Source organism: Anolis carolinensis, chromosome 4 (assembly GCF_035594765.1).
Source record: "Anolis carolinensis isolate JA03-04 chromosome 4, rAnoCar3.1.pri, whole genome shotgun sequence".
In the NCBI taxonomy this organism is placed as follows: Eukaryota; Metazoa; Chordata; class Lepidosauria; order Squamata; family Dactyloidae; genus Anolis; species Anolis carolinensis.
Genome location: NC_085844.1, coordinates 5,946,468 through 5,959,612, shown reverse-complemented (window position 1 = coordinate 5,959,612; position 13,145 = coordinate 5,946,468). Strand labels below are relative to the sequence as shown.

Here is a 13,145-nt window from a genome sequence, read left to right as displayed (position 1 = left end):
CCCAGGTGTGGTGGGCCTCTTCAATGTCATCTCCAAAGAGTGTTCTTCAGACTGTGAACCCTACTTCAAGGACTTCACTGTGGGCAAGAGGAACATCTCCTGTTGTGCTGCCGATCTCTGCAATGTCAACGGAGCCCAGGGCTTTGGCACGAACTACAAAGCCCAAGCGTCTTTGGCTCTTTTCACCAGCTTGGCCAGTCTCCTTCTCCGGAGTTGACTGTGAGGGGCAATTGATGGGGGAAGCACATAACGTTGCAGAAGAGAAACTCAGTCTAGATTATTTCCAATTAAAACTGCATTGCATTCAAAACCACAATATTTAAAGTTCCAGATCTGTCACATGATATCAAAATACACTTTAGAGCTACAGATAAGAGAATGGTGGCATTTCTTTGTGTACCAATATAAGAAAAAGCACCTGACCATTCCATGGGATGATGCAGATTTTCATCTAAAGTTGCTTTCAGATTGATACCTTTTAAACTGTCTGGCTCAATGCTATGAAATCCTGGGGTTGTTCTTTGGTTAGGCAACAGTCCACTTTGGCAGAGAACGCTAAAGACCTTGCAAAACTACAACTCCTACCATTCCATGGCATTCTTCCATGACAGTTTAAGTGTAGTTGCAACCATACTGTTGGGTTTTCCCAATGGGCATTTGCCTTTATCAGGTTGTGGTCCATTATATACTAACCATCTGAGAAAACTCTTGAGTCTATGTAAGGAAACCATCAATGGAGGCTTAGCTTTTGCAGTTTGAAAACTCAAAATTGTATGGTCTGGTTCTTTCATGAGATATTGGTGTCCATGTTATCCAATCAGAACTCTTCCATACTCCTTCAACCTCCTTGTCTCCAACCTATGGAATCCTGGGTTTTGTAGTTTTATGAAATATTTAGAATTCTGTGCCAGAGATAATACTATAGTTCAAGGGAGAAGAATGGATGTTTCCAAAATCTTTATCAAATTACAAATCACCAGACTTGTCAAAAGTGGTATCAGATTGCTCTAAACTGTGCAATATGGGTACCTCTCTGTGTTCTCCAAAGCAGGTGAAATATATGTGTAATGAAATCTGAATCATATTATTAGTCCCAACTAAAGGAAACTAATTCCATCAATAGGATTAACTACCAGGTTGACTCACCATGGATGATGAGCTGGCTTGTCCACCATGGCTTTGTAGGAGCTCTCCAAGGTGCTGATTTTTCAGACCACCTATTCAGCACTTTGGATGGCTTCCATACCTTTGACCATTTTGCTTGCTCTTCTCTGGACCCCTTCCATCTTGTCCATCTCCTTCTTGAATGACATTTACTTGTTTGGATTGAGCTTTGTGGATGCAAAGAAGTATAAGTGAGCTATAAATAAAATCTTTATGCACACAGGACTGCTAGTGTAATTCTTATGGTGTAGCTCAGTGACTCTGAACCAGGCATGGGCAAACTTGGGCCCTCCAGGTGTTTTGGACTTCAACTCCCTATCGGCTGTTAGGAATTGTGGGAGTTGAAGTCCAAAACACCTGGAGGGCCCAAGTTTGCCCATGCCTGCTCTAAACCTTTGGTTCTCTAGGTTCTGAGGCTTCAGTTCCCAGAAGCCCCATTCAGTTTGACCAACAGTCAGGAATTCTGGAAACTGAATTCCAAAATACCTACTGGTTCTTCCTAGCATTTACCTGATTTATCTCCTTTGCCATAATCGGAATCAATTAGTTTGGATCCTACATTTTTAAGGATCAGTAAGCAAAACCATTCCATCTTGCAGTCAATCTTCCATCTTCAATATGGCTTCAAGATTCTGAGAGTTGTCGTGCAAACCTTTGTTCACCATTTTCCCCCAGGGAAAGAAAACAATGCAGGGAGAGGTCTTTTTTTCCCTTTCTAATATGAATTGATTTAGAAAATAACTTCCAAGTAGTTTCTTATTGTAAAAAGAGGGGCTTTTTAAAAGCTAAAACTGCCCAACAGGAGACCAAACACATCATCATCCTCATCATCATCATCGGATTGCTGTGAGTTTTCCGGGCTATATGGCCATGTTCCAGAAGCATCGTCTCCTGGTGTTTCGTCCACATCTATGGCAGGCATCCTCAGAGATTGTGAGGTCTATTTATTTGGTAAATAAAGAACAACATTCAGAAAATAGGGGAATTCCTGTCAGGAAACAATCAGGGCAAGCTAACACCTCCCAACAAAGGATTCCACCAGGCAGGAAGCAGACAGGCTTTGAATCTGCAAGGCCACTCAATGCTAATCAAGCTGACCATTGGCAACATTCACACTTGCCTCCAACAGACAAGAGTTCTTTCTCCCACCCTGGACATTAATCCACAGGTATATAAACCTCACTTGCCTAGTTTCTAACAGACCTCACCACCTCTGAGGATGCCTGCCATAGATGTGGGAGAAACGTCAGGAGGGAATGCTTCTGGAACATGGCCACACAGCCTGTGATTCCAGCCATGAATGCCTTCGGCAACACATTATTATTATTATTATTATTATTATTATCATTATCATTATTATCATTATCATTATTATCATCATCATCATCATCATTATTTTGTCCTGCCTTTCTCCCCATAAGGACTCAAGGCAGCTAACAATGACATGACACAATACAACAGAATTTAAAAACAAGGCAAATACATATGCACATATACATACACACACACATATGCATATAAACATTAAAAAACTATGCAAAATTTGTGCCATATGCATAAAAGTTAAAACACAATAAAATACTACTCAACATGGCAAATTTGTCCCCCTAATTGACAAAAAATGAATATTTTCTGGGCAGGTAAAGCAGGTATGCAGCCCTCTAACACCCGAAATTGCAATTATTTTGTACTCCAACTCTGTCTGGTTCAAGATGTTTTTGATGCTGGTGCAAACAAAATACCCGAGGGCAAAACCGTTGCATACGCACCGAAAATTGTGGGCCAGAAGTAAGAGGGCTTTTTGGATGATAAATTTGGAAAAATACAGTCCCTCCCGCCTTCCTGCAACGCCCAACCTGAAGGCAGCCTCCTTGCAAATGGCATTTATTCCCTCTGTTTTGTCATCCAAAGAAGCGAAAGGAGCTTCTATGGTTTCATTTATTCTGCAGAAAATCAGGGTTGTTTTACAAATGTCACAAGGATCATATGTCCGGTTCTTTCATTACAAAACCTGGTCATTAAGGCAAGATTATGCAAGATTCCTGGGAGTAGTAGTTTGGTGATGCACCAGAGTTCTTGGGCAAATAATATGAAACATTTAGTAAAACTCCAACTTCATTGTTTCATAGTAGTAAATGTGGAGCAAACGGCATTAATTCTACAATGAAGATCAGAGATTCAAGGTATATCACACACTTTTTAGACATGCATCATTTTGCAACACGGTAATTCAGTTTTAATAGGAAACCAGAGATTAAACCAATCCCTTATAAGAGATAACATGCAATACCATGCAATAACAAATTGTATGAGGACACAAAAGAATATCGTGAACTCTTTTCATTTATATTTTTAAATATCTATTGTTTGCAAGATTTCTGGCATTTCTCATTACATTTGCGTGACACACCTACACACTGCAGATGACATACTAATGTGTCATGAGACACAATTTGGAAAGCTGTGGCATAAACGCACCCCTTGTATGATGCTTTCCTTATATCATCACAAGTGAGAAACTTTAGATCTCTATTTCTCTATCTTTTGGTGGTTCTTCCAAAATAATAAACCTTTGTTTTCAGTTTAGTAGTATCTTCTGCTTTGGAAAAATACTTGCTTGGCCTGTCTAACCAAAATTTCTTTGCCGTGAATTGGATTTGGTGGTCACCGTTTCACAACTTTGTCCTAAGGGCTCTTGGTTATATAAATGCTGTAGTTTCAGCCCCTCAGGGCTGGAGAAATTATAGCTCTCAAATAATGCAAGAGGCCCTGTGAGAAACCAGGACTGGTATGACAAAAGACTCAAGATACCTGATATATATAACAGGTGCAACCCGGCATGCATCAACACTGGAGATTTAATGTGGTTTGACACCAATTTAAATGCGGAGGCTCAATGCTATGGAATCAGACGAGTTGTAGTTTTACAAAGTCTTTAGCCTTTCCTGCCAAAGATGCAATCCATACAATCCAGTGGTTCTCCTATAGAATGCATCTGAAAGAACTGAAATACCTAGTTTTATTCTAGAGACCAAAGTTGGATCTACACTGCTATATAATATAGTTTGAACTGAGATGAACAAAACGCCTGTGATGTTGGAACTATATGGCATTGTAGATCCAACCCCATATAATTTGTGTATATCCCAAAATATTTTTCGATCAGGTCCCAGGATGATCAAAAACTTATACCAGCTTCCCAGGTTAGTTTATTTTAACGCAGCATAAAATCAGAAAGCAGGGAACAAAACCTGGGACTTTCTGGTCCTTTCACCACTTGGGATGCACCCATGGCAGAGGAATGGGCTTTAGCACAGCTGCTAAATTACCAACAGTAATAAGATCTACCAACCGAAAGGTGGCCAGTTTGAAGCCTGGTTGGGGTGAGCACCTAACCGTCAAGCCCTGCTCACTGTTTACCTAAGCAGTTCAAGCTGTAAGTAGAGAAAAATGGCACCAATAATTTAGTGGGGGAGATGTTTTACGACACCATAAAATGCTGGTGACCAAATGGAAGGAGGAAGTCCTGATGGCTCTTTGTCATACAGAATGGAGCAACAGCACCCCCCTCTGGCTGAACCCAAGAGCAACCTCCAAGGCACTGAAGCTGGACTTCAAACACAACATACCTCCTTTCTGTCTATTCTGTTCTGTCTGTCCAAAACAGCATTGAATGTTTGCCATGTACGTGTAGTGTGATCTGCCCTGAGTCCCCTTGGGGAGATAGGGTGGAATATAAATAAAGTATTAGTAATAGTATTACTATTTCCACACTGGATTGTTGCAATATTGTTCCATTTTCTCTAAAGACAGCAATAGAATCCTTTTATTGGGCTTATCACAAGCTGACTTAACATTCATCCAAACAACAGCTGTGTTCAATGTGTTGTTGGAGACTTTCATGGCCAGAATCACAGGGTTGTTGTATATTTTCCGGGCTGTGTGGCCATGTCCAGAAGTATTCTCTCCTGACGTTTCGCCCACATCTATGGCAGGCATCCTCAGAGGTAGTGAGGTTCCTCACTACCTCTGAGGATGCCTGCCATAGATGTGGGTGAAACATCAGGAGAGAATACTTCTGGAACATAGCCACACAGCCTGGAAAATATACAACAACCCAACAGCTGTGTTTTTAAAAAATAATATACACACAGAGACATATACATGAATGACTCCTCCATTAGAAGACAGGACACACAACAAGAAAAAGAAGTTATTCTTCACTCTTTGACTCATTTGTCTTCAAACCTTATTCCTTGGGGCAAAACTTTCGACACTTTGCTCCATGAAAAAAAGTCGTTGAGTAGATTTTCTGGAAGGCAATCAATTTTTGAGGAAACTGGTAGTAAACAATACCATACCTGTTACCTATACATCCCTGTTGGGGCCTCAGGAGGTTTCTGTGTCGCATTAAGAGTTTCGTAAACTCAACATGCCAATCCCATTGAAGCACGTCTTTCAGCGCTTTAAAAGTCCTTCTGGGTGGCTTAGTTGAAAACATATATTTTACAGAGTCATAAATGTATAGCAACGAGGGAAACAAAACCTCAAGGGCCATTTAGTCCAAAACACACATCCCAGTGCCTATTTGTGACACCACAAATATATCCACATATAGTTGTCCCTCTGTATCTGTGCATTCTCCATCCACAGATTTAATCCTCAAAGGCTTGGGAAAAAATCCCAAACATAAACCTTGATTTTACCATTTTATTAAAGGGACAATGCTTGACTATGCCATTGTATATAATGGGACTTGCTCATCCACAGATTTTGGTATCCACAAGAATCCTGGATGCTCATGTCCCATTGTATGGCTTGTATGCAGTGACGTAGTAAAATATTGTCCCTTATAGAAATTGGCTAAATCAAGGGATCCAGGAGCTGAAGTCTCAAATATTTGGAGGATCAATATTTGACGACCACAGATCCAGATCCAAGGCATTTCTGATGCATTCATAACAGAGGGGCAAGATTCATCAAATGGGGCTGTGGGCTTTACCACACAAGGCTCTAAAAGTATTCCCTGCCATTGCAAACTCATCTGGGGCCGGGCTGTGGCGCAGGCTGGTGAGCAGCCTGCTGCAATAATTCACTCCGACCATGAGGTCATGAGTTCGAGGCCAGCCCGTGGCGGGGTGAGCACCCGTCAATTAAAAAGAATAGCCCCTGCTCGTTGCTGACCTAGCAACCTGAAAGATAGTTGCATTTATCAAGCAGGAAATAAGGTATCACTTATAAAGTGGGGAGGCAAATTTAATTAATTTATTGCGTTGGAATGAGGAAGTGCCGTCACAGCAAATGATGAAGCAGCTGCTCCCCCCCGTGGCCAGAATCGAACATCCCCTCAGGAGAAGGTTAAATTGCCTCTGCGTCTGTCTCTGTCAAGACATTACACTTGGAGGACCATCATCCTCAAGCTACGAGGGATTGCCTAAGCAAGTAAGTAAGTCAGGAAGTAAGTATAATGGGGCACTTATAGTAAGTATATCAGTAAGTATATCAGTAAGTACTACTTACTTGTACTACTTCTTGCCCCATTCTGACCTTTTGTGTGTGTGTGTGTGTGTGTGTATCAGGAGCGACTTGAGAGACTGCAAGTCGTTTGTGGTGTGAGAAAATTGGCCGTCTGCTAGGACATTGCCCAGGGGACGCTCAGATGTTTTGTTGTTTTACCATCCTGTGGGAAGCTTCTCTTGTGTCCCATTCTGACCTCATCAGATGCAACAACCACGCACTTACAGGGAACACCGTTATCAGCAATGATATAAGGACAAACCCACGATCAATGCAAGGAAATGATGATGGAGGTGGTGTGAACAAAGCATTCAATCAAAGCAGACCCAATCTCGATGTCCAGATGGTAACAAAAGCCCATGGATACTCCAACGTTACCTCCAAAGTATCCCCTTATTTTATTTAGTAAAGGTAAAAGTTTCCCCTGACATTAAGTCCAGTCATGTCTGACTCTGGGGGTTGGTGCTCATCTCCATTTCTAAGCCGAAGAGCCGGCGTTGTCCGTAGACACCTCCCAGGTCATGTGGCCGGCATGACTGCATGGAGCGCCGTTACCTTCCTGCCAGAGCGGTACCTATTGATCTACTCACATTGGCAAGTTTTCGAACTGCTAGGTTGGCAGAAGCTGGAGCTAACAGCGGGTGCTCACTCCGCTCCCGGGCTTTGAACCTGGGACCTTTCGGTCAGCAAGTTTAGCAGCTCAGTGCTTTAACACACTTCGCCACCGGGGTTCCTTTTATTTTATTTAATGTGGACCAAAGTGGGTCAAGGGCTAAATACTCCAGAAGTGGCCATGCGTCACGAAGATGGTGATACCAGGTTCAGGGTATCTGCGTGTGTTTGTGTACGTATGTAGACATGACCTGGTTCTCCCTTAGACGTTGTTCTCTGCCCCGCAGGCAGAAGAACCGGATGGAGGAGGCAGGAGGAGGGACCTTGCGCAAGATGGGATATTGCCTTCGGAACAACTAAGCAGCTTCATAAGGAGGTGGCCAAGTTCTCGGAGCAAGAAGAAGGGCTCCTCGGAGATCTCGAGAAGACACAGAGGAACTGCTGAAGGACATCCCGAGCATTTGATCTCCAGCCATGAATGTGATCCTAGCTGCTTTGCTGACCTTTCTAGCATCTATGGAACTCGGTAAAGTTTTTTTCATGCGGGAATATTTCTACACACTTGGGAGCAAACACAGTGAAAAATCTACTTCTGAGCTGTTCTACCTCAGAAGTAGACTTTTCATTACAGTTAGTGGATAAATGAGGTCTCTGACACATGGAAGTTTACGTTATTCTGATTCTTCTAATAGTAAGCATCCCTTATATGAATTGCTTAGGAGCAGAAGCCTTGCATATTTTGGATTTTTTCCCCCTGATTTTGGAATACTTGCATATACTTGATGAGATATATTGAGGGTGAGGACCAAATATAAACACAAAATTCCTTTGTTTCCTTATATATCTTCTTTTTTCAGTTTTTTTAATTTAAATTATTGAAAAATTTTGAATTTTACATACAGTAGAGTCTCACTTATCCAACATTCTGGATTATCCAACGCATTTTTGTAGTCAATGTTTTCAATACATTGTGAGATTTTGGTGCTAAATTTGTAAATACAGTAATTACAACATAACATTACTGTGTATTGAACTACTTATTCTGTCAAATTTGTTGTATAACATGATGTTTTGGTGCTTCATTTGTAAAATCATAACCTAATTTGATGTTTAATAGGCTTTTCCTTAAGCCCTCCTTATTATCCAACATATTCGCTTATCCAACATTCTGCCGGCCCGTTTATGTTGGATAAGTGAGACTCTACTGTATTTGGTACTTAAAACTTCTTATACATTCTTTAACAAATTTGCAGTACAGAGTTATGTATATCATAGCTCCTATAGTATTTTCACTCTTGAACTATATTACATACTCATATTATTTATGTTTTGTTACCCTTCACCTAGTGCTATTCCTTCACCCCAGACCAGCCAATTACAATATTTATTTCCAAAATTTCATTGTTTCTTTTACAGGTTTGTTCCCCTTACCTTCTACATATACAAACTCTATAAATTTTCCCCATATCTTCCCAAAATCATCCTTTTTTAAATAACCCTCTTTTAATCTTAATATTACATTTATTCCTTCTATATCTTATAGGCATAGCTAGAAGGGGATTTTCTATAATATTTTTAATAACTTTGTGCATTAAAACAAAGTTTGTAGACACTGAACCACCAGAAAGCAAAGGTGTCAATTTTGGATTTTGGAATTCTGGATAAAGGATGCTCAGCATGTTGACTCTAATGTGTCCAAAGGAGGGTGACTCTAAGGATCAAGGGTCTGGAGAACAAGCCCTATGAGGAGCGGCTTAAAGAGCTGGGCATGTTTAGCCTGCAGAAGAGAAGGCTGAGAGGAGACATGATAGCCATGTACAAATACGTGAGGGGAAGTCATAGGGAGGAGGGAGCAAGTTTGTTTTCTGCTGCCCTGGAGACTAGGACACAATGGAGCAATGGCTTCAAACTACAGGAAAGAAAGGAGATTCCACCTAAACATTAGGAAGAACTTCCTAACTGTGAGAGCTGTTCAGCAGTGGAACTCTCTGCCCCGGGCCGTGGTGGAGGCTCCTTCTTTGGAGGCTTTTAAACAGAGGCTGGATGGCCATCTGTTGGAGGTGCTTTGAATGCAATTTTCCTGCTTCTAGGCAGGGAATTGAACTGGATGGCCCACGAGGTCTCTTCCAATTCAATGATTCTATGATTCTCCTTTCATTTCCGGCTCTGGGAGAGCTGCTCATCTCCATTTCCAAGCCGAGGAGCTTGCGTTGTCCATAGACATCTCCTGGTCGTGTGACCAGCATGACTGCATGGAGCGTCTTTTTGCCCTCCTGCTGAGGCGGTACCTATTGATCTACTCACATTTAAAGCCTCAGTCGCCCTAGGATGGAAGGACCAAAAGAAATGGGACATTAAAACATGGTATAAATATTTAGCAGACGAGCTCCTCCAAGACTACATTAGCAAAAGAAAAAGTTACTATAGAAAAGGCCAAATCAGAAAGACATGGGAGGCAAAATGGAAAAACTTAATTTACAGAATAAAGGGGAAAGACAATTATAAGGAATTAAACAAGATTATCCTCATGATCAAACAATCGTAATAAATACAGGAAATTTGCAAACTGTTCCCCGGGGAAGAGAGGGAAAAAAAGGAGGAAGAACGTAAACATGTGTTACCAATGGAAAATGTTCTGAATGTTTGTATAATTTTACATAGCACTATTTACAATTATATATATATATACATACAGTAGAGTCTCACTTATCCAACACTCACTTATCAAACGTTCTGGATTATCCAACGCATTTTTGTAGTCAATGTTTTCAATATATCGTGATATTTTGGTGCTAAATTCATAAATACAGTAATTACTACATAGCATTACTGCGCATTGAACTACTTTTTCTGCCAAATTTGTTGTCTAACATGATGTTTTGGTGCTTAATTTGTAAAATCATAACCTAATTTGATGTTTAATAGGCTTTTACTTAATGCCTCCTTATTATCCAACATATTCGCTTATCCAACATTCTGCCAGCCAGTTTATGTTGGATAAGTGAGACTCTACTGTGTGTGTGTGTGTGTGTGTATATATATATATATATATATATATATATATATATATATATATATACATTTACATGTTTTTGAACTGCAAGGTTGGCAGGAGCTAGGGCTAACAGCGGGAGCTCACCCATCCCACGGATTCAAACTGCCAACCTTCAGGTCAGCAGTTTAGCAGCTCAAAGGTTTAACTCATTGCACCATACTCCTATTGATACAGCCTACAATCACGTTGGTTGTTTGAGTTGCTGATTCACAATGTAGTCTCATGTTCAGCTTGGGGGAAACAACAAGAATCTAACCAATGAATTTCTTTATGTTGTCTCCGTACGATGTCGAAAATGCTCCTAGATCCCTTTCACGTGGAGACAGTTGTGCCGAAGAGGAGATGCCAGCAAATTTCGAGTTAATGCTCTTAACACGATTCCTTTTGGCTATTTCAGCTCATGCTCTGAAGTGCTACACCTGCAAGAGGGCCACGGACCTTGGAAAATGTGTCTCCATCACAAACTGCTCTGCGGAGATGACCGCCTGCAGGACCACAGTGCTCTCTTTGGATACAGGTAAGGGAAAACTCATGAGCCATTAAGCTTGACCCCGATTTAACTGTCAGAGCGCCCGGTTTGGATAAACACACATGCAGCGGAAGATCAACAAAGAATCACTGGCACCAATAAAAAGCTGAAGCCTGTTTGGCTATCTATAAAAGGTTTACTAACAAACGGATAACTCTCAAGATGATATGTACAGACAGAGTGCAGAGAGGCAGAGAGCGATAACACAAGGAGCTATTTATAACCACCTCTGCTGTCTGATGCAATACACAGTTAACTCTTTACACACTCGCATAGTGGACAGCAGACAGTGCATGACGCAATCTCCAGCTCACATTGCAACACTATAACTCAATTACATTTAAACAATTCTATATACAATCATTCCCACTTCAACATTAACTGCCATGACTCGATGCTACGGAATCATTGGAGTTGTATGGAGTTGGAGTTGCCAAAAAGACAACACAATACATTTAGACATAGGCTTCTAATCTCCAACTTTCTCTGACACTTGCGTCTCATAACTATATTTCAGGATACCCGTTCTTTGGAAACGTCTCCGTGGAGAAGTCCTGCTCCAAAGACTGCAAACCTTCTGATCCTGATTCGCTCGGCGAGCGTCACCCCGACTATTGCTGTTACACGGATCTGTGCAACGTTGGTGCAGGGTCAGAAGTCAGTGCAATTGTGTCCACCATGACCGTTGCGGTCACTTTGGCCCTGGCCCTTCTCTGGACGGGATTGTAAGGTTTCGCTTTGGAGGCGTCCAGAGTTTTCCCATTGCAAAAACTGCAGAGACTTCGAAGCACTTGGGTGGATTGCTTGCCCAAAATGCATTGATCCAACTGTATCAAGAATTGGGCTGGGAGATCAAGAAAAATGCCAGGAACAGACATTGATGATCTTTGACTCCAGAGAAACTGTATAAAGAGGTTAATCATATATATTGGAAATTAGCATTTTATCATATATAGTGGACCATCGATAAGGCCAAATTGGTAACAACGGATCCACCGTCTGATTCAAGAGATATTTAAGACTGGAACTGAACAAAAGCCAGAGTTGTTTTTATGGGGAGTGTTATAGAAGAGTGCTACAACATACAATTAGTGCTGGAACATGCAATTATTGCGGCAACATACCCATTACTCCAGCAAGACTGTTATACGCAAAGGAGCGGAAAAATACAGAAAAATACTATCTTGGGAAAGTGGATGATGTAAATGCTGGAACTGGCTGAAAAGGAAGAAAGATTTATTCTGATAGGAGGGAAAATCACTGAGTAGTTTTAAGAAAGGTTGAAGCATTATGCATACAGGGGAAGTATGCACTCTCGTTATATGCGAGGGTTATCCAGAAAGTAGATTACGTTTTGGAATTAAAAATGAACAAAGTATAGGAGAAAACATTTACCATATGCAGTTGAAAGCCACACCCAAATATCACTTCTCAACATAATAGCCATTCAAATCTAGGCACTTATCATAGCGATGAATGAGCTTGGAAACTCCTTCCCCACAAAACTCTGCCGCCTGCGTCCTCAAACAGCGTTTTGGCGACAATGCACAGCTGCAGGAAGGGGAGACCGGCTGTTTGAGGATGCAAGCAGCAGAGTTTTGTGGGGAAGGAGTTTCCAAGCTCATTCCTCGCTATGATAAGTGCCTAGATTTGAATGGTGACTATGTTGAGAAGTGGTATTTGGGTGTGGCTTTCAACTGCATATGGTAAATGTTTTCTCCTATACTTTGTTCATTTTTAATTCCAAAACGTAGTCTACTTTCTGGATAACCCTCATATATATAATCATTAGTAGGAAAGTTGAGCATCAACTTTGCTTGTTTGTTAACCTGTGTGTATTTCTTATTTCTAGTGGTAGTTTTAGTAGTTGGCAGCACAGCAGTAGATAATACTATGTATATATGTATTATATTATGTTGTCTGTGATTATTGTATGTACGATTTATTAAAAAACATATTAAATTTTTCTAAAAGAAAACTTCAGAAAAATAAAGGAAGTGTTTATATAGTATGTTTTTCATGTCAGGAGTGACTTGAGAAACTGCAAGCTTCTGGTGCAAGAGAATTGGCCGTCTGAAAGGATGTTGCCTCAGGGGACACCCAGATGTTTGATGTTTTCCCATCCTTGTGGGAGGCTTCTCTCATGTCCCTGCATGGAGCTGGAGCTGACAGAGCTCATCCACGCTCTCCCCTGCTTGGATTTGAACCGGCAACCTTCAGGTCAGCAACCCAACCTTCAAATCAGCAGCCCTGCCAGCACAAAGGTTT

The 13,145-nt window shown here is 41.1% G+C and overlaps 2 protein-coding genes across 2 annotated transcripts in view; both read left to right on the top strand.

The window, feature by feature from the left end:
- The window catches only part of psca (prostate stem cell antigen), a 66,577-nt gene extending 65,188 nt beyond the window's left edge, over positions 1–1,389 (top strand). Inside the window, exon 4 of the mRNA XM_062979944.1 lies at positions 6–1,389. Coding sequence (XP_062836014.1) covers positions 6–217 — 212 coding nt within the window. The 3' untranslated portion in view covers positions 218–1,389. The remainder of the gene's footprint in view (positions 1–5) is intronic.
- A 6,378-nt stretch (positions 1,390–7,767) lies between these two features.
- On the top strand, positions 7,768–11,606 carry LOC103279587 (secreted Ly-6/uPAR-related protein 1). Its single transcript, XM_008115507.2, has 3 exons — positions 7,768–7,819; positions 10,746–10,865; positions 11,395–11,606. The coding sequence occupies exons 1-3, from the start codon at positions 7,768–7,770 to the stop codon at positions 11,604–11,606; spliced, it is 384 nt and encodes a 127-aa protein (XP_008113714.2).
- The last annotated feature ends 1,539 nt before the right edge of the window (positions 11,607–13,145 follow it).